This window comes from Miscanthus floridulus, chromosome 2, assembly GCF_019320115.1.
Source record: "Miscanthus floridulus cultivar M001 chromosome 2, ASM1932011v1, whole genome shotgun sequence".
NCBI classification, from domain to species: domain Eukaryota; kingdom Viridiplantae; phylum Streptophyta; class Magnoliopsida; order Poales; family Poaceae; genus Miscanthus; species Miscanthus floridulus.
In genome coordinates this window covers 176,664,810-176,685,554 of record NC_089581.1, presented here as the reverse complement: position 1 = coordinate 176,685,554, position 20,745 = coordinate 176,664,810, and the positions used below count along the sequence as shown (strand labels likewise).

General features: G+C 43.1%; 2 protein-coding genes across 3 annotated transcripts; both read right to left on the bottom strand.

Annotated features, from left to right (window-relative positions):
• Nucleotides 1–757: 757 nt before the first annotated feature.
• Nucleotides 758–3,383, bottom strand: LOC136535838 (voltage-dependent chloride channel 1, chloroplastic-like). Its single transcript, XM_066528260.1, has 4 exons — nucleotides 2,619–3,383; nucleotides 2,248–2,415; nucleotides 1,930–2,136; nucleotides 758–1,419 (listed from the first exon to the last, which is right to left on the bottom strand). The coding sequence occupies exons 1-4, from the start codon at nucleotides 3,297–3,299 to the stop codon at nucleotides 1,213–1,215; spliced, it is 1,263 nt and encodes a 420-aa protein (XP_066384357.1). The 5' UTR covers nucleotides 3,300–3,383; the 3' UTR covers nucleotides 758–1,212.
• Nucleotides 3,384–7,003: 3,620 nt separating this feature from the next.
• Nucleotides 7,004–20,166, bottom strand: LOC136535837 (mediator of RNA polymerase II transcription subunit 12). 2 transcript variants are annotated; one of them, XM_066528258.1, is made up of 13 exons: nucleotides 19,906–20,166; nucleotides 19,355–19,668; nucleotides 18,279–18,338; nucleotides 17,919–18,024; nucleotides 17,637–17,708; nucleotides 16,618–16,671; nucleotides 16,400–16,507; nucleotides 15,822–15,971; nucleotides 15,385–15,735; nucleotides 12,987–15,289; nucleotides 9,189–11,726; nucleotides 8,035–8,353; nucleotides 7,004–7,822 (listed from the first exon to the last, which is right to left on the bottom strand). In XM_066528258.1, exons 2-13 carry the CDS (start codon nucleotides 19,462–19,464, stop codon nucleotides 7,385–7,387), a joined length of 6,609 nt encoding a protein of 2,202 aa, XP_066384355.1. In that variant the 5' UTR covers nucleotides 19,465–19,668; nucleotides 19,906–20,166; the 3' UTR covers nucleotides 7,004–7,384. The 2 variants fall into 2 exon arrangements, with proteins under 2 accessions (XP_066384355.1, XP_066384356.1); XM_066528259.1 differs by having other exon boundaries at nucleotides 15,385–15,729.
• Between the last annotated feature and the right edge of the window lie 579 nt (nucleotides 20,167–20,745).

Here is a 20,745-nt window from a genome sequence, read left to right as displayed (position 1 = left end):
GAGTATTAAATGTAGGTAAAAAAAATAACTAATTGCACAGTTTAGTTTGAAATCACGAGATGAATCTTTTGAGCCTAGTTGATCCACGATTGGACAATATTTGTCAAATAAGACGAAAGTGCTACTATTCATCAGTTTGAAATTTTTTCACAATCTAAACGAGGCCTTAGTTTCAGTTTGAGATGATGATCCAGGTCCAGGTGGCGGCCGGGCCATCTCCATCTGCACACTTCTTCAGTCAGGCACACATCCTTCCCTTTCACTCCATTCGCAAAAGGGATTTCGATTGATCGTTGTGTGCTGTCCTTTCCTTCCAGAAGGCAGAAGCTAGCAGCAGGCAGCAACCATGGGCAGGGCAGGGCAGGGCAGGGCAAGCAATCTTGCAGGCAGGGGGACATGCATGCATGCAATGGTGGCCGGCTCAATCATGTGTATCGTCACCCAATCCTTGTTCTTGCGCTCGACCTTCACCTTCACCACAGATAAGATAACGCTGCACACTACCTAAATAACACTACTGGTATACGCACTCAGCAGGGGGTATATTTATATTTACCACAATTTCACAACAGTATAAACACATATACCAGACTGTTTTCTCTAAATAAATAAATAAACATATACCAGACTGGAGATACATTTTTCTCCAACACCAGACGACCTGGAGAGATAGATACAATCCACGCTAGCTAGCTAATAATAAGGCTAGCTGCGGTCTGCAGAGATATCCAATTTATTTTCTCATGTAGTATGGTCGTCAGAACACAAGGCACCTCGCGCGTGTTAATTAATATAAGAAAGCATAACGAGACATACATACATAGCACACCATTATGTTTCCACCAACAACTATCTATCTATATACACAGCTACAACAGCAGGAGCTAGCTTATATACAGAATAATCTGCTCTACTCACCACATGTACTTAGTACATCAACGTGCTTCTTCACTCCATTCCAATTCGCCCCAACTCTTCTCTAGACCAATCCCAAGCTCGCTCCCGGCTTTAGTTCCCACTTAGCTCCCAAGCTATCCAAGCACTAGCGAGTGCATTTTACATACTGACATAGACAAACCATAGCAGGAGGAACCGGGGCACGACCGTGGGGTCCAAGTTCTCCAGTCCATGGATATCGGGTTGCTCGGATCGCTTGCAATGCTATCTTCTTCTTATTATTCGAAGAGTTCACGGCGACACGACCTTGCGTGCTCAATCAATCTTGGCTTCTTCTCTTTTGGAGCTAGGCCACCCATTGTTCTCGCACCTACTGCCCCTGTGGTCCTTAGTAGTCTTGGCAACTAGTCGCGAGTGAACCGAGTTCTGCACCGCCATCACATCCTTAATACTGTCATGGAGCTGCTTGCACAGGGCATCGAGAGCTAGCATGGGGAACGGCTCTTCGATTAGAACACCAACCTGAAATGCAATAGTGTCAGTGGTGTATGTAATACAGGCACCAGACAGGACGGAATACAGAGAGGGACTCATAGGCTCCAAATTAAGTGTCCAATCAAACATTTCAAAACAACACCACCAGGATCTCTGAAGATCAATGATACACTTGAGAACAACATTCACTATCTAGGATATGTAGGGATTACCTAGTCGCTAAATAAACAACCTACTGCTGCAGCTATCTCTCTCTCTTTTTATATATGAAAAAATTGAAGTCCAAAAATCATCCACAAGTTGGGCTGTAACCAGCATTGTACTGATAGAACACACACTCGTTTTTATGGTTATCATATTCAAAATATTGATCCTGAAGTACTAGCTAGATTTCTTCCAATGTTACAGAGTTAGTGACATCAAGATTATGATACAACAATGGCTGCAACTGCTAACAAAATGCGGCTGATTTTTGCACATTTTATAGGATGTGATGCGAGCATGATTGCCAGGCTGAAAATGACAGCAGAAACTTACTTCCTCAATGCAGAATAGTGATGCAGCACTGATAAAGGTAGCTGGAACAACAATCCATTTACATTCCTCCCAGAGTATCACTGGGAGTGTAAGATGCCACAGCACAAGGAATCTTGAAGTAAGTCTAGTGTATGACAGAGGAATAGGAATCCCCATGAGCTGCTCGCAAACACCGATTCCTTCAAGAAAACATGACAGTTTAGACTCCTACAAAAGCAAGAAAATAAATAGCATTAGGTTACTTGATGATAGCGGCTGAATGCACCCATCCAGTTATTCTACAACTAACGAGAGATGCTAGGATGGATAGTTAGTTACCATGATGCTCCGCTTCTGTTCATCGAGATCTAGCATTTGGAGACTCTGTGAAATGAATTCGATAATACATCGTGGTCGATGTTTCGATGCTAGAACAACATTCAGGTCATCTTCGGCAAGCAAGCCCTGAAGGTCCCCTTTTACATCGGAATCGAAAATTATGTGGCACTGAAAGGTTAGTTGCAACACTCAATTCAGTGCAGGAGAAACACTTGAGTGACGACCACACACAAACACTGTAAAGCTTAGTAAGCGCATCCACAGAGTACAGTAGTAAGTAGAGCAGTCGTCAAATGATCACTAGTTCAGTTTGTTATTCCCGAATGGCTGGGTTGAGGACAATAATAATCTGAGCGGTCCAATCCAAGTACCTTGAGCGCGACGGGGAAGGCGAGGATGTAGTTGATGAGCGCGCGCCGGAGCGGGTCGTCGTCGTCGTCAGCCTGTCGTCCCCCGGTACCGGGACGGGTATGGAGATTATTAGGATGATGCATGACCATCCCGGCGAGGTCGGCGGCGCCGGCGAGCACGCGCATCCACGCCTTGCGTCCCTCGTCGAAGCGCGCGTAGGAGGCCTCGGTGCGGAAGACTAGGAGGAGCGCGAGCGCGGGCGCGGTGAGCTGGTAGGGGAGCGAGGAGGCGGTGAGCGCGTAGGCCGGGAGGAGCGTGTTGTAGGTGGCGATGGCGGCGGCGAAGGCGGTGAAGGCGGAGACCGGGGGCGCGAGGGAGAGGATGGCGCGGGAGGAGAGCGAGGTGAGGAGGTGGCGCAGGTGGCGGCGGGAGCTGCGGTGCTCCCGCCAGGCGGCGTGGTCGTAGAGCGGGCGGCGGTCGCGGACGCGGCGCTCCTGGATGGCGTCGGCCCAGTCGGGCACCGCGGAGAGAAGGGACAGCACAGGGTTCGGGTTCGGGGGCATGGAGGCGGGTGGTGGTGGTGGTGGTGGGTCGGGGGAGCAGCGAGCAACGTGGAGGCGGCGGGTGAATGTGGAGCTGGGCGGGTGCTGGTGGTGGCCGCGCCGGCGTGGTGTCGGGGGTTTGGGCGACGGCGCCGCCATGGAATCGGACGAGGGAGGGAAGGGAGGCTTCCCCTTTCCCGTCGAGTTCACAGAAAAGCCACCGAAGCCATTCGTTTAACTGGTTGGAAATCTGTGGCGGAGGAGCGCAGCGGATCATCTCAGCCCAGGCCAGTTGTAAGCATGAGCATGACAAGTGGGTCCCAGGGGACAGCACTCTTGGACCCACCCTGGGATAACTAACTCGGGTAAAAAATACAAAATACTCCGTACTATTTTGACTTACAAAATACATATGCTCTCCCTCGGTAGTCATCAGTCCAATTTTCTAGTTTTTTTGAACATCCAATTTTCTAGTTTTGTCTGTCAAACTATCTTTAGATTCGACTAAATTGTTATAATATCAATATTTTATATTAGCGTAATAAGATTCAACATGAATATTTTTGTACAAGAAGCTTCAAAAAGATCATCAAAGTCTCTGTCAAACAACTGTTCCTCACCTCCATGTTGATGGCTAGCATCAGCACTAATACTCTCTCCATTCCAAATTATACGACGTTTTGCATTTTTTCGACGCACTTAGATATACACTATGTCCATATATATATATATAGTAAAACCAATGTATATATATATATATATATATGTAGAAAAGTCAAAACGTCTTCTAATTAGAAACATAGGTAGTAGTAGATTTTCAAATTAATTAGATATATGTACAATCAAGACACCCTTAATTTTTAGAAAAAAAAGTTACAGTACTTCACCTTTCGATGTCATAGTAATAATAATAATAATATATGTTTAATTTCAAGCATGACACTCGAACAGATATGAAGCAGGGCAGGGCACTCCACTAGCTCATTCTTTCAATTTGCATGCAGACCTCATGAACTAGACGGACATCACGCTTCATTTGCAGGGGAATTGATGAAGCTGCTCCAGCATATGCACAGAGAGTGCTCCAAATTCCATAACACATTATTCCACGCACATATATACAGGCCATCATTATTCCAGCCAACAAGCTAAAGCATCATTTATCAAATTAGCTAACAGTGGGGCGGCTGGGGTAGTAGCAACGGTGAAGGTATTGGCGATAGCCGCACTCAAATTCTCCCGGGGTGGATGCAGCACCGCAGAGCGGCCATGGCAAAACTCGCATACCCTCTCTGCCTTGCTGTGCCCACATGCAAGTGTTCCGTTTCGGTGTGCACAATCAACGCCGCTGAAAAGCTAGGTTAAAAAGTATTGTTAGCTGGCCAGAGAGCCATACATCTGCCATCACGACTGACTACCCCACCAAATAGGAAAACCCAGGACACTATAGCCTTGTTCATCTGACAACACAAGCAAAGAGATAACACAAATAAGATTTCACACAAACATGTTGTGTAGTATAAAAAAAATATTCAGGATTGTTATCCAATAAATTTAGCATAGAGAAATTAAGTTTAAAAAAATGAAATAACTGGAAGCACATAGAATATTACGCTACAAGTTACTGAAAAATATGACTGCAAATATCTAAGGTCATCATCGTAGGACAATGAGATAGGTTGCACAGGAAGTCGATCTGCGGGCGGGTAATAGTTTTACTGTTACCCTTGTACGAAACAAAACTTGACAGGCATCTCTTGGCTGACACAGCATAATTTGTCCTAGTTTGGATTCAAGACTATAGTTTAGTCCGTGCCACATCGTACGCTTCGATGCTAACTAGAAGAACTAAACATGAGTTAATTATAAAACTAATTACACAGGAGTAGGCTAATTAGCGAGATGAATCTATTAAGCCTAACTAATCTATGATGAGCACATGTACCGTAGCACCACATTGTCAAATCATGGACTAATCAGACTTAATATATTCGTTTCACAAATTAGCTTTAATCTGTGTAATTAGTTTTGTAATTAGTCTATGTCTAATACTCGTAATTAGTGGGTACTAAAGTTGAGCTGGGGATACAGGCACTGAGAGAGGTACTGAGAAAGGAGCGGGGTCTGCTAGCTGAAAATGAACTTGTCATATCAGGGCCGAGACCATTCATAATGACGATGGACCCAATAGGATTCAGAAGAGCGAGCTCAGTCGCTATTTTGTTTCTGGAGATGTTGGCATCTGCGCAATGATGCAATCCGTGGAAGTGGTACATCTTCAGTCGTTTGATTATCTCTCTCCTAAAGGCGGAGCCAAACACCCTCATACGTGGTTGCTTAGGGCGTCCTCAACGTCCAAAATCAAATCGCCAACGAGCTGGAGATTGGAAACAATAAAGAATAGAAAAAGTATACCACGTCTGTACCTAGAGCAGAGAGACTGAGAGAGGGAGACTCTGGGAGTCCGTGCGAGATAGGCGAGATGAGAAGCGCTAGCGCGGTGCTCTCTTTCATCTGCGGCCAATGAAATCTCACCTGCCGTTGGGGACGCCCTTACTGAAGGTCACCGTTGAACATCAGACACGGAGTAGGGGGATATATATAAATAAAAGGCAAAGCACTGGTGACTGAAACAAGATGAAGCTTACTGGACGCGGTTAAAGAGGAACCATCCACTATTTTATAAAATTGATCATTCCTTCAGCTGCTGAACTGCTGAAATATGCAATGGACAATAAGAACGAGAGGAAATTGTTGCTGTACAACCTGCTAAGGTTTATTAAAAAGAAAGGGCAAGCATATATAGTGTATGAGGAAGGGAACAAAGAAAGCTACCGTGAAAATGCAAAATTAAATTAAATTACTGAAACAGCTATTGATACATAAGAAAATGAAAAGAAGTGAAATATATTTCCACTGCAGGCCGGGAATGGAGACATAATGCAATCTCTTAAGGTTTCACAGGATATATAGCAAGTTAAAGAAATATAGAGACGTAACTAGTAGTGGTTTGGTAAAATTGTAGCATGCAGTCATGACTCACGGCGTGTTCGCTGATTGGTTTCTAGGTTGATTTGGACTGGCTGGTGCTGGTTTTTATGAGAGAAAAACACTGTTGGCTGGTTGAATAAGCCTGGCTGAAACCAACAAGCGAACAGGGTGATGAACCCCTCAATTTTTACATGGTGAAAATCCAACTATTTAAGTATTTGTAAGAGCTAATGGCCCCATTCGCTTCGCTGAAAAAATAAGCTGAAACACTGTTCCGACTAATTTATTGTAAGAGAAAAACACTGTCCTTGCTAAAAAAACAAGCTAAAAAGTATGGATTATAAGGCAAACGAACAGGACAATATCGAGAGAACTTAAAGATGAAGTGGTATATATAATAGATGGTGAATTGTAGACATAGGCCGGACTGGCTATGAATTGTAGTCTACCAACTAGTGGGCCTATAAGTATGCATGTTGATGGGCCTATAAACAGTTCTATCACCAAACAAGTATATTGTATTTTCAGATAGAAACGATTTTGTTACTAATTTCGTGAACTTTTTATTCGAATTTAATTGATTACGAATTTCTTACAGATTAAACCAATTTTGTAATATAAGAAAGCACAACCCACCTTTGAAACCAGCTATTATCCGGAACTAGTACTTCATCAATGGTTAAATATTTCTGGGTCTACAGTTGTAAATAAATCGCCAAAAAAAAAAAAAAATAGAACACACCTTGACAATAGTAGCTAGGAGCGGAAGCAGACACACAGCAAATCATTAGGTGGGTTAGTCATAATACAGTACGACCCAAAGTCATGTTGTCAAGGCAGCGAATCCACTAGCACCTAAAGCAAATGAGTGATGCGACCGATTAGCCCTTAGATCAAAAGAATGTGACATTCACTAGATTACATCTCAAACAAAAACAAGTACACGGCTTTTGGCTAAAAATCTACAGCATGCCTTCCTAATTCTGGAACACAGTGCCTCAAGAATGGATCAATGTTTTCCATTATATACAGTCGCCCCCACAATCCCTAAAACAAAACGGGCGCGGCGATGTATTCTACACCAGCACCAACCTAAAGCCATGGTGGCTTCCACCTGGTACACAACTCTGAACGAATTCGATGTTGTTGGTGTTTAACTTGCACATAGCACAAATGCCAAATACCATCGCTTCGGTGCCAACAAGTGAGACTAATTTCCTTGCCTCCAATTCACCAAAATAATCATACACGTGTCAGCTGTCATCATCTAAAGACCCAATATAGGTCAGTTCTGTCCTCCTCACCCTCACAGCACCCTTAAGCCAGCTACATGCTTTCAGATTAGCATGGTCACCCGTCACTCCACTAGCACCATTGCTTCCGGATGTTGTGGAGGGGCAGCTTGTGCCATCTTCGAGCAAGTTCCATGGATCTACCTCCATTTCAGGATCATGAGAAGGCAATGCTGCCTTGCTTCTGCTCGAGACATTAGTGGGCACCCAACTCACAGAAGAACTTTTCTGTTGAGGACCTGCACCAGACATACTGCTCTGGAGTGGTGTTAATGCAGCCAACGACAACTGAGGAGGTTGACATTGCATAGAAGGGTGCCGGGATGGTGGAAGAAGAGGCATGGCTGCTTGGATCCTTCGCCTGATTGTTTCAGGCAATTCCATGTGATCCAGCGCAGACTGCAAGATACAAAAAATTAGAACAAAAGAGGCCATGCTGCATGAAATTAATATAGGTACAAATCAACTATTGTAAAAGGAAAAAAAAAATAAAGCCCTAAGCCAATCACTGTATAACAAAGATGAAGGAAAATAAACTTTGTGCAGAAAGATGGAACAGCCTAAAAGAAAAACTAGGGTATGCATTTATGAATTCAAGCAAATGAACTAACCTGTAAACCTTCGGCTGCTTCATTATCAAATGCGGAGAAATCTCGTTGAGTTCTAATTGTCAACCTAGAGGCTGACCTTGACTTCAACCAACTTGGTTTGTAGCTGCCAAGCAGCGCATGGAGAACGCATAAAAGCCTCTCAAAAAGACTTTCACCAGGCCGATCAAGCAGGACATCCAGGGGAGGTTCCAGCAAGGAATCCATCTCCCGCCTTAAAGCAGTTCCATTGGTAGGAGGAAGGGGCAAATCTGCATCTTCATAAATCATCCGCGTTGCAAGCAGGCCTAGAATTGCAGAAGCAAGTGTTTGTCTCATGCTCCTAAGAATTTTCATAGTCAGTATGTGTAAGAATAAGAGTGAACATTTGCTATCAAAGGAAAGTATCCCCACGATAGCCTAGGAAACCAAAGGGAGCAACCAATCAATTATCCAAAACAGGAAAGGGCTACAGAGGAATTTTACAATACTTGACCAGAAGGTCCCGGGTTCGAGTCGCGGTCTCCTCGCATTGCACAGGCGAGGGTAAGGCTTGCCACTGACACCCTTCCCCAGACCCCGCACAGAGCGGGAGCTCTCTACACTAGGTACGCCCTTTTTTTTTTTGGAGCACACTGCTATAATCTAGTGAAAGTAGTAATAAATGCCAAGCAAATGGAAAGAACTATGGTCACATTCATCTTTCTAATTGACATATTTGTCATCAGAAATTTACAGTTTTGACTCAGTTCACTTCATTAAAAAAACACATTTGCAGATACTCCATTGCGTATTAAAAGTGCATCACTAAAGCATTTATAACAACACAAGGATTCATAACCCCATTCAGAACAGGCTATTGGATAGTCCATCAAATGGTCACCGATAAATTGTGTACACAACATAGGGTGGACAGTAGACAAGCACAGTAGACAAGCATGATTGAGTGCTGTAATATTCAAGCAAACCCTTCTATATAATATAAAATGTGCTGATTTTTCCATCCTATTTGAACTGCTGTACATGTGATTCCAGTACAAAAAAACATACAGCAATGCCGCACAAAGCTAGATCATTTGACATAAGTACAATCTATGACAAACCTATATGTATAACTATCGAAAACCCATGTTGGATCAAATACTGAGGTCAACTCTAACCAAAACATGTAAACTTACCTGTCTGCCATGATTACTGGAAGCAACCTAATGATGAATTGGAGGCGTAACCACAATGCTGCCCGCAGAGCAGAAGCCGAAGGAGGACTTGGATCATTACCAACCGGAGCTCTTCTGCCAATGTTTGGGCTTCCACCTCGAATTCCTTTACGACCACTTGATTTGTTTGATGGCACTTCATTTCCTAAAGGAACTGAACCAGCTTGTTTAGCACCATTCCGTGCTATTGCTTTGATATGTTCACTAATAGCCCCCATCTGTTTGATCAAATCAACAGAAAGTATACCGCGGATATCAGCAGAACTTCTGTCAATGCATGGCAATACTAATTCAGCAAGGGCTTTCTCAGTTAAATATTTATTTATTGATCTAATCGCATCAAAGCTTCTATCAACATTATGGGGAGGAGTCTTGCTAGGTCTTTTAGCATCAACAGTATCATCCACAACTTCTCCTTCTTCAATTGATGTGACTTCCAACTTCCTTTTTGCAGCTTTATTAGCAATGACATCGCTAAGCAAGCTGGACCAACCCCATGGTTTCCAAATATGTGCCTTTGTTGAAAGTCCTTTTCGTTGGGCAATATGAACAAGCTGCTGTCTTGTTGACCTGCGGCCAAGAATAGCGTCTTGCCCTTGTAAAATCCATTTTACATCCATAACAAGCGACTCCTGAAGCTTTCCAAGAAGGTGGACAACTTCTGAATAGAGAGGAGCAGCGTCAGGTCTAGCAAGTAGCCTTGATAGAATGACTTCAGTAAACCCTTTTTCACTATCAGAAAGGGCAAAACCCTCAGCATTAGGGGATAATGACCGAAGTGATTCAAGTGCTGTCTTGCCTGCTGCAACTTTTTCCATAAGAGCCTGTTCATCTAAAAGAAGCCTCATCTCAACCCATTGCCAATGGAACTTTGCAGGTTGAAGAGTATCAAGAAGTTGCATAAGCCTCTCTGAAAGCTTTAATTCATTATCTTTGGGGTCACAAGGCTCTGAAGCACCATCCCCCTGAATAGTTGGTGTGTTGCAATCAATAAGAGCGTCCAGAAAAAGCCGGGCACGAAGAGGTACAAATGGCAATATTTTTGAATTCCTGTCTGGGCTATGACTTTCAAGCATTGCTGCAAACTCTGAATCACCAACATCAGAAGCCAGAAGATTATACAGCCGATGTGTATTACGGAAGCAGATCTCCCGAAAAGGTTGGTGTCTGGTAATATCACTAATTGCGTTTGACAGAGACTGATAAAGCTGTGGATCTTCACGGTTAAAAATATATCGTCTCCAAAGAACCATGGCAAAAATTGAGTAGGCCGGAGGAAAGATTACACTTAGAAGAAGCATCTGCTGCAACCTTGAGAGCGCAAGAATGTATGAATCTCCAAGAATATCTGCAATAAGCCCATCATAGACAGTTCTGCAGTTCCCCAATAGAATCCTAAACCAATGTACCGAAACCTCTGTGGAGTAGTCAATCCTAAAAGTTCCAGTAGGACGGGATACACCATTCGTACTTGATTTCAAACCTCTCAGGAGCTGCAGAATATCCAAACCATCTTTTATTTTTAAAGCAGCAACCATCCGCTCAAGACTAACAGCTCCATGAACAACAGCCCCCACAACAAGAGCAGAAACAGCAGCAGATACTTTTGCAGCTCTCCCAACAAAGCCTTTCCCTGAGTTGCTGAGATCACTTGTATGATTTCCATATGCATCATGGGCCTCAGGAGATGGTTGAAACTGATTGCGGTGCATCTTTGGAGGAGCAAAAGCTGCTGTAACAGCTGCAGAAGTTTCAACAGCCAGAGCTATTTCAAATGCACGGCTGAAGCGGTCCCCAAGAGTTTCTTTCAGTAAGCAAAGAGAATTGATGTGGACACGCAAAGTGTGCCGAACAAAATTTAGCGAATTACTCACAGAATTAACACCTTGATAGTTACCTCCTGCAAAATCCAAATGTTTTGCTATCACATGACCAGCATTCACAACAATTGCAGAAACAGCAGAAGCAACTGTTGAAAGGTCTCCATCTGGATTTGCACCCCCATTTTGCCTGATACATTCTACTAAGCCCGAAACAATGTCATGTGCAATTTGATAGCTATCTTCTTTCTCAAAAGTGGGTGGATTCCTGGGAGCTGCAAGAACTTTCTTTTCCTTCAAACTGCGCTGAATTTCATCAGCCTGTCGTTGCACTATCTCTTTCATATTCTGCACGAGTCTTGAACTCCTTCCATTCAACTTTTGGCGGACCTGCTCATCAATCTCCTCGCCTACTGAAACCCCCGAAGAAGAAATCAAATCACCATCAATGGACCGCCCATTATCAAGCTCAGCTAACAGGCGCTGATCACAAGTGGTCCGAAAGCTTTTCTCCCACTTGGCCACACCAGCCACATCTCTGTATTTCTTCAAAAAATATCGGACATAAGCAAAAGCTGTTGAACCAGGATGCCTGACAGTTGCTGACATAGAATTTCTGTTCACTAAAGCACTTAGAACATCAGGCAAGATGTCAGTCGCAAGAAGTATGTTCTCGTACCTGCAAGCATTGCACAATACAGATATCAAAACCATATAAAATCGTAACAAAGTTCAACATTGGAATGCAGCCAGCCAGCCATTACAACTGATGGACAAAGAGCCTTGTCTAGCTGCTGGCTGAAACTCCTCATTGATACAACAGTGACCAATTCTCATTTTATTTCCTAATTAATTATTGAGTGTATGGCTTAACCTACGTCTACCTATGATGCAAACTGTTAGGCATGACACTCTTAAATCTTTTTACATGGTCACATCATAAATATCTACTAGGTGATGCCCAAAGTTGGTCTCACTGTGTGCATGGTCCCCTCTCCAAACATGGACTGCATTTTCTAACACAACCAAATAGCAAAGCAAGTTTAGGTGACGCAAAATAGTATGATGGATACCAAATAACTTCTCTACTATTCTTTTTTGGGATAATTTTTATCTTTTAGAAAGAAAAGTTTAATTGAACACTCAACAAGGACTTTCATGGTAAGTATATACTCCCTTTGTCCCTAAATATCTGTCATTTTCGCTTCCCAAGAAACAACTTTGACTAAATATATATTAAAAAATATTAATATTTATGGTACATAATTAGTATCATTGGAAAGATCTTTGAATCTAGTTTTTTAATAAATTTATTTGGACATACAAATGTTGCCCGCATTTTCTACAAATCGAGTCAAACTTGCGACACGCACACCAACGACGACAGTTATTTAGGGACGGAGGGAGTATATGGGATCATTATTAACAACTAAAGCATGTCTATGCATTAAAACCAGAATAAAAAAGCAGATCTCAAATTGTAGATATCACAAAAATAACAAGGATGCAAAGTTTGCATACACTGCTCCCAAATGAACTCAAATCAGAATCTGCACATACATTTTACACAAACATATATGCCAAAACAAGATAACGAGAGAAAAATTCCCCCAGATAAATATAACTCCCAACATTTAAAGAGATACATAATGCTTTAGGAGTAGCCAAACATCCTTGACAGCAAATATGTTTAAAGTGTTCAGATTAGTCATATAAAAACAGTACTACCAGAACATAATAGTTATATAGTACTTTCTACTAAAGATATTATACTATGAAAAAAATGGTCCAAAATGCTTATTGGAAATAGTTTTGCCCAAAACATCATATATTCTTTTTTTATTCCCTGTTTTGTGACCTGTTTCTCATTTGTCATTTGTGTAAACAAATCATTGCCTAAAAGCTTTTGGAAAACAGCGGAACATCAGAATGAACATACCTAAGCAGAGATGAGAACACAAGTGCCTCGCTGACCTGACAAACTTGGTGATCTCTGTTCCTCGTATGCATAGAACTCCTCCCAGGTTGGCCTGAAGAGCCCATTCCACCACGAATCTTCGCTAGTAACCATACGAGGAACCTCGCACCAGAGACTAAATCACAGCATGTATCCAGTACATAGAGAACTGACAGCAGTTCTTCATCACCTAGTCTCCATTTGGATGCTGTTTTATCATCAGGCTGCAGAGAAAGGATGCTTATAGAATTGGTAGCTTTAGCAGCTGTCATTTCATTTCCTTCAACAAGTTGTCTTACTGATTTCAACAACCACGAAGAGACAGATCGTCTTTCAAGCAATCTAAGTCTTTTTAGTGACTTCCCAATTTCAGTCAGATTTGCTGCCCTCGTGTGATCAAAATCTTTAACATTATCACCATCGATATTAGGTTTATGGTGGGGACAGCTCGTCTTGCTTTCACAGACATGACTAGTAGATGCCCCCTGGCTACCTTCGATTCTAGCAGCTGCAAGTTGTGCAAGACTTTGCGTTTTACGAACCACTTTTGCCCTACCCCTAGAAGTTTGCTTAACAGACTTCTGTACAGGTTCAATGTTGAAAGATTCTTGTAACTTTGTGCCTTTCCTCACCCACCAAATATCTTCATCGTCCGATTGAATCAATGGAAACCCTTGGAAAGGAGTGGCGCTATCATCCAATTTCTGCCCCTTGGACCTCATACAATCCTCGCATCCACTTTTTGCTTCTCCAGTCTCAACTTGTGAGAGCATTGACGTTGCTGATTCTTGAAAGCTTGCTTTGATTTGGCAAGGTTCTGATTCCACTGGGGGAGGATATGTAAAACCCAACAGACTTGACAATAGAGCTTTAACATCTTCTACTTGTTCTGGCACTCTTCCATGCTTATCACCTCCTGATGCAACTGGAAGATCACTCTGCTTCCGAATGCAGGAACTTGCAGTATACCCGCCTCTGCCACTTGCATAAAATGAGTGACCACATGAAAGCTCTGAGAGAACAAGGCGTCGCTCGCTGGAGTATGTTGAAATCATCTCATATAACTGTTGCTCTTCTGCAGTCCTAGTTTCCTCAAGAATATCAAATAAAGAAGACCCAGGAAGCTGCTTTAAAGTTCTGTGATGCCTCCTTTTTCTTTCAACATCCAACATTGTGTCATTCTTGTCAGTAATTCCACTAATAATTAGCTGCCTGACATAAGCCTGAGGAAAAAATATACCATTGCGGATAAGTTCTACAATGAGAACATCCACCCGGGTAAAACCTGCAACACTGCTAACTTCATGCTGATCCAACCAACACACGATGATATCATGCAGTGGACCAGGGCTTTCAAAGATATCATCCGTATCCTTCTTATCATCCACATTCTTTGCATTACTTCGCAATCCAGAAGAATCATCCACAGCAGCTGCTGTCAAACAAGCATCAGTCAATGAAGAACCTTTGGTGATATTATTCAGGGTAACGTGAGTGCTACTCTTAGAACGAGACAAGTTATTCATCTCATCCATTTTATTCTTCAAGATGGACACTGCCATATGTATCTGAGACAAATCTCTTCTTCCTGTAAATTTCACATTCTGAGAGGGAGATGCTCGGCAATCACGGTAATCACATGTCGCCCATTCACAAAGGAAAAACATAGAACAGATAAGGGATAGCTCAACAGTCCCAATCCACATCAGAGAAGACTGCAAACAGGGGCTGACTTCTTTAATCCATCTCTCTTCCATTAACGCATCAGATAAATCATTAAAGAGTGAAGAATATGCCACTGACAAATTTCCTGTGACAAGAGCTTTGTCCAAAGCCTGTACCACTTTGGCTGCGCCACGTGCTTGAAGGTTAGGGTTAGCAACTGTTGCAAGATCATATGCACGTTTCTGAATTGAACAAACAGCATAACCACAGGACAAATACCGATAAGCATCACGCCTTTTAGAACTTGAAATTCCACCACCGCTAGTTATCTTCAACAAAGCACCTCTACCATATACATCAGGAACCACAAATGATGGGAGAGGAAAGCAATCCAAAGAAACAAATGTATCTGGCACTGCAAGTACCATGTATCGCAGTAACTCTGCTATAACAGAAGAAACTGAAGGCCTTTTTGGACTATCGGCAACAGAAGCGTCATTGAGACGTCTCACTAGTAGCTCCACAAACATGCGCACATATGTTTGTGAGAGAGTAATGGTGTCAACCAGACCAAGCATAATAGGCAAAAGAAGCTCTAAAACATCAACCGAATCTCTCTCCTGAACAAAGGAGATAAATAGATCAATAATTTCAATAGATGAATAGGAACTGAAACATAAACTCTGAAGTCGATTGAACTCTCGAACAGAAGTACCTGGAGTTGGTTAGATAGCCATTCGATAAGTACCGAGGGAACAAGCAATTCTTCTGTGAGATGCCATTGGATGAGACGAACCATATACCGCCATTTGAAGTGCACCAAGGGTTCTTCACTGTCTCCAGCAGCTGGAGATGCTTCTGTTTTAATTTTTATTTGATTGGTTCCAGCAGTAAGTCCTGGTGATGACTGCTCTCTAAAAGATGGAGGTACAACGGCACCCTCTTTAGAACAAAATTCGTCCAAAATCTGTTGTAAATATTCAACAACATCCTTTGTCCACTGATTAGATCGTTGATTATCAGAAGCAGCTACTGAAATACTGTTAGGTGTCTGTCGGGTCTGTAGCTATATAAAATTGAATACACGTCATCACAATGGTGCAATGTGGCATTTGGTAGTCAACAAGAGATAGGTTGCAAGAGATTCCAAACCTGATTCAGGTATGTGACTTTAATAAACCATGTTGCTCTTAGTAACGGGACATTATATCGAATGAGACCTTCAAAAAGTGATTTCCTACGGTAACCATGAGGAACGTGCTCAGACAATGAACGCAGTCGCTTGTTTGGCTGAGCAAGGGCCTGCAAGGCAATAGTGGATGTAAAGAAAGGAGAATACTTAATGTAAGCGAGCTGAGCTCATTGCTGCAACACCAGCGTAACAAAAGTTAAAACGGCATTCAGAGCCATAAATCAAATATTCCAAGCTGTGTAACTTTGAATTCCACAGATGTAACACGTGAAAAAGGCTAATGCTCACTATCCCAAGTAGCAAGGCTGTTCAAGATTTTAAATATCAAAAGCAACCTCACAGTAAGAATGGCCATATGTCCTTAGCTGTTATTCTAGAAGTACTATCAAATACTCAAAAGGAAGCAGAACATCTAACTATCATGCGAAGGCAAGCTTGAGAATTTGCAAATTTAGATAGCAAACATGAAATATTTACCGAGGTTCCATTGAACAAAACATTATATTACAACAAAAAATGACAGGTTAGTCTGCTCGACCTCAGCCCATTTTCTACGTGCGTCTTCATTACATGGCCTTTGCTCTGGGTAAACTCCAGGCTTGATCAATAGAGATCCAGAAAGAGGAACTCCGTAAACTTGGCCAGCCTGTTGAAAAAGAAAGAGCATCAGTTTTTTTTATGTTTAACACAATATTATGTAATAGGAGGGATTATATTTTTACAGGCACCAGTACTAAAAAAATACAGAACAAATACCTTTCTCTTTTGAGCACGAGATTCATTGATCGCTCTTAAACGCTTCTTTAGTGCCTTCATCAAAGAATGAATGTGACAAAGTGTTAGTTGTAGCCTTATCTGAGTAAACCATACAACAAAGAAAAGGAAAAGGGAAGGGAACAGAAGGTTTGAGGAAGAAGAGATAAATTATTACTTATTAGACCATATTCCAACAAGAAGGTTACATCCACTATCCTGGAAGGCTTAACAACACCTTAAGAGGAAACCAAAAATCTATGCAGTACATTCAGTAGAATGTGCAGGTTGTGAATATCAAAACATGAAAGAACAAAATCAAACCTGAAGGGACCCCCAGATCACACAATAAAAACAACGAACTAAGGAAGTTGACAAACTGAAATTCAATGCTATTTCTTCATTCCAATTACTGCAATATGCATTTCAAGCATTACAGCCCTAGTACATGTAGTTTTGAGTATGTTTGATACAAGAATGCCAAAAGCCCAAAAGCAAACTTTTCATCAGAAGTTCTTTCGGGGTACCAAAGGTAATTTTCCAGGGTGCATGTTTATGCCAAGTTACCAACTATGATCATCTGGTGTAAGCAAGAACTTCACAATTAAACAAGGTTCGCTGGCCACAGAAGCAGTCTGTTCTAGGGCTTTGTAAACAAAATTTAGTAGAAGAACATATAAGGCAATGTTATTGGCCTAGCACATTTCATGTACAAAGCAAGAAAACATTCGTTTCAATTATCTGTGAAGAGGTATCAGATGGCACGACCAATCGCAAGTTGGTGTGGGATTAAAATACAAAAACAGGGCATGGATGGGAATGTCAAATGCCGTGAAACCATGTAAAAAACAGTGCTACATGATAATTAATTATAGCATTTCCTTGTGCCTGAATATCCATTCTGCCCTCTCTTTTTACAGAAGTAGCATTTCTTGCGAACAAGAAAACAAACTTTTGCGTCATAATAGAAAAACAGGATTGCCTTACAAGTTATTCAGTAAATATAGACAGATTTTCCTTACCTCCTTGCACTTTATGACAACATCTGGCTTACAGAAGTATGGGATCTGGCTGAGTACAATCTCTCTTGCTTCCTATCAAGCCCAGGAAAATTTAATTTCAGTCAATGCACTAGATTGTTGGAATATGTCCAAACTGTGGAAGTGAAAGCAAAGTACAGATGAATACAATAACAAATAAGAGGTTATGATTGTCTAAACTCCTAAAATTATGGCTGCGGTGGAAAAAAAAGAATAGCATGATGTCCATAATGTGTTGTATACAACTTCTGTTTCCATACACACCTCAATTCCTTCAACAGTCTCCTTATACCCAGCTTGCGCATACTCTTTGGTTAATGTCTCTTCAGGACAGTTTGGTGTTTGTGGATAGAAGTCAGGTGGCCCAAGCCTACAGAAGAGACATATTGTAAAAGGTATGCCATAGGATCAAATGAAACCATGTCATAGGACAAATCAACAGTTCTAAGTTGTAAATAAAAGAACAATATATGAAATTGTTGTTTTATAAGCAGAAATCAAGTCAAAGCTGAAAGGGAGAGCCAAAAAAAAAAGGAAGGGGATCATAACCAGTCTGAGATAATAAGCATGCAAACAAATGAACAGCCATAAGTGAAGTGGCTTTGGTCCATAAGTTAGACATACCTGTTATTAAGTGACTCTTTGTCGCACTTTAGCTTGTATGGAGCTAGCTGTTGCTGCCGCCTGAAAGATAGGGGTGTTAGGGAGAAAAAGAAATCAGAATCACCACAGTGGGAAAAAAATGCACAAGCAAAATATAAACAAGAAATAGAGTACTGGAAGTGAGGTCGCTACTACTTCCTACTGCACCACAGCACCTTCATTCCAAACAAGCAAGTGAATGTGGCACAATTATATCTACACTTCAAGTGATACATATGTTCTAGTTATTTTTATACAATAGACATGGGAAGTTCACAAAACATGTATATTAAAGCCCAACTACTGGCGACAGTTCATCCGCACCAATGAGAACATGTTACTTCAAATCTCTGCATCTGCATGTGTGTTGCGATGGCAGACTTCCAGTCAAGCTCGCTGCAGTCAATTTGTTTTGACTGTACAACAGACATGGAAGGGTTGCTCCATTCTCAGACCAAAAGATTGAAGCATAACATAGTTCAATAGAAGTAATAACGATGAGCACTTGGTTATTTGGTAGACTGCAACATGCTATTCAGACTTTTGAAAGCATGAATCTCTAGGCAATGCATTCGTGTTAGGTGGTTGAATCATTTGATGATGAGAAGAAATAAGTGGAAAGGTTCAACACGAAAGTTATTCAAAGGACGAAGCAAGTAGAGAATAATGCGATTACAAGCTATATATGTTCACTCATACAATGGATTTTCCACTTTGTTAAAGTACAACAGTCTGTGACAAGCTACTTTATCGAGGGCGGTGATGGATAGCAGTTTGTATGAGGATTAAACACAAATCCTGCTGACAATATAGCCTTGAAAAAGTGTAAGTACAGCATGCATGCAGTTTGTTCGTGGGGGTTGGAGCGCACGAACAAGAACATCTGGCATTACAGTGAGGTGCCTTTATTACTGCCTAATCCGAAGCGGTGACACGGCATCGTACCACAGTGCCTACTCAGCAACTACACCAATCAAATAACAGGTGGCTGTTGTTGTAAACAAATGCCTAACCATGCGGCCAACACCCTGGACAGGGAAACAGGGGTAGAGTGTCACCTGGAGCTGACGGGGTAACCAGAGGAGGACGACGAAAACGGCGAGGCTTCCGACCTCACGACGTCCCTGCCGCCGCTGAACCCAGCACTGTTGCCGGCGTACCTCTGCATGGCCCCCCCAGCAAGTCACCTGAGCGGCGGCCCCTGGCATGATCACGGATCAGGGCGCTCTGCTGCGGCACGGGGGTGAGGAAAGCCTCCTTTTATTTGTCGTCAGCCGCGGGCCAGAAAAGCGAAAGCAAGAGGAGGTCGGGCAGTGGGCGCGGTGCTCCGCCCGCCGGCCGGGCGGGAAGAAGTCGGAGGTGAGGTCGATCACTGCAGGGCAGCAGGGTTGAGGAGTCAGGTCAGCGGGGGAACAGTAAAATTTTATTTTTTGGAATAAAAAATTGCAGAGCGGCTAAGGAGCTGCAGATCGCGGGGCGGCGAAACCCTAGGCGCGGATCAGGGGAGTCGATTGGAGGAGGGGAGGAAGCGGAGAGGTTGAGAGGAGATCCGCGCGCGGCCGGATCCCGAATCCGCGAGAGTAGGGTTTTAGGGGGAGAGGAGTCTCACCTTGTGCGAAAATCAGGCGGAGAAAATGGCGCGCGAGGCCGACCTCGGGGGAGCGGAGCGCACGGGGTGGGCAGGGCAGGTAGGCTAGGGTTTGGTGGCGGAGCGGGGATGGGAGAAGGGTGGAGGAGGCGAGCGGCGGGGCGTAGGAGTGACGAGTGGATGGGTGGATGGATCGGTGGAGCTGCTGTTCGCTGCCCTGCCTGCTGGGTTGCTGCGCTGCGGTGGTGGCTCTCTGCTCTGCTGCTGCGTGCGGGCGTTGCGTTCGGGTGTCGGGAGGAAGAAAGGAAAAGGAAAACCATACGATGCGATACGACACGACACGACACCCGCAGCTGCAGCAGAGCCCCAGGCGGCGGCGGGCGGCCGTCTCCGTCTCTCCGTCTCCGTCTCCGTCGAGATGGCTGTCGCTTCGCCTCCTTCAGTCCTTCCGCTCAAAGTCTGTCTGATCCTCTCTTCTTCCGTTAACAGTAACGCCACGCCACGCCGCGCTGACCGTTGACTCTTCTCCTGTTCCGTTTGCTGCCGTGGCCGTGATGTTTCCGATCGTCATCACCCAGCCACCCTGAGGACTTGAATTTTTGGGCGAGGGGATGAGAGTGACCGGGACCAACACAACAAGATACCCCGTGCTTGGGATGAGAGTGACCGGGACCAACGGAAAATGAGACTTGTGGTACGGTACGGCCAGCTGGTTTCTTGTGCTCGTTGCTGCTATTGATTCTAGATCATATAAAGCTATTATATTTATTTATTGCTGCTATGATTCTAGATACAAAATCATTCGATGTCTATTACGTTAAACGAGTAATCCCTAGACGGAAGGGCTACCACGGGGACATC

What these genes read in the sequence shown, in the direction of transcription:
- LOC136535838 (XM_066528260.1), bottom strand. Translation starts at nt 3,299, where the DNA reads ATGGCGGCGCCGTCGCCCAAACCCCCGACACCACGCCGGCGCGGCCAC. An exon ending in AACAGAAGCGGAGCATCATG is followed by an intron (nt 2,137 to 2,247) that starts GTAACTAACTAT and finishes TTGCTTTTGTAG; the next exon opens with GAGTCTAAACTGTCATGTTT. An exon ending in CACTATTCTGCATTGAGGAA is followed by an intron (nt 1,420 to 1,929) that starts GTAAGTTTCTGC and finishes ATTGCATTTCAG; the next exon opens with GTTGGTGTTCTAATCGAAGA.
- LOC136535837 (XM_066528258.1), bottom strand. Translation starts at nt 19,464, where the DNA reads ATGCAGAGGTACGCCGGCAACAGTGCTGGGTTCAGCGGCGGCAGGGAC. An exon ending in GTGTTCTCATCTCTGCTTAG is followed by an intron (nt 11,727 to 12,986) that starts GTATGTTCATTC and finishes CAATGCTTGCAG; the next exon opens with GTACGAGAACATACTTCTTG. An exon ending in CCAGTAATCATGGCAGACAG is followed by an intron (nt 8,354 to 9,188) that starts GTAAGTTTACAT and finishes GAAAATTCTTAG; the next exon opens with GAGCATGAGACAAACACTTG.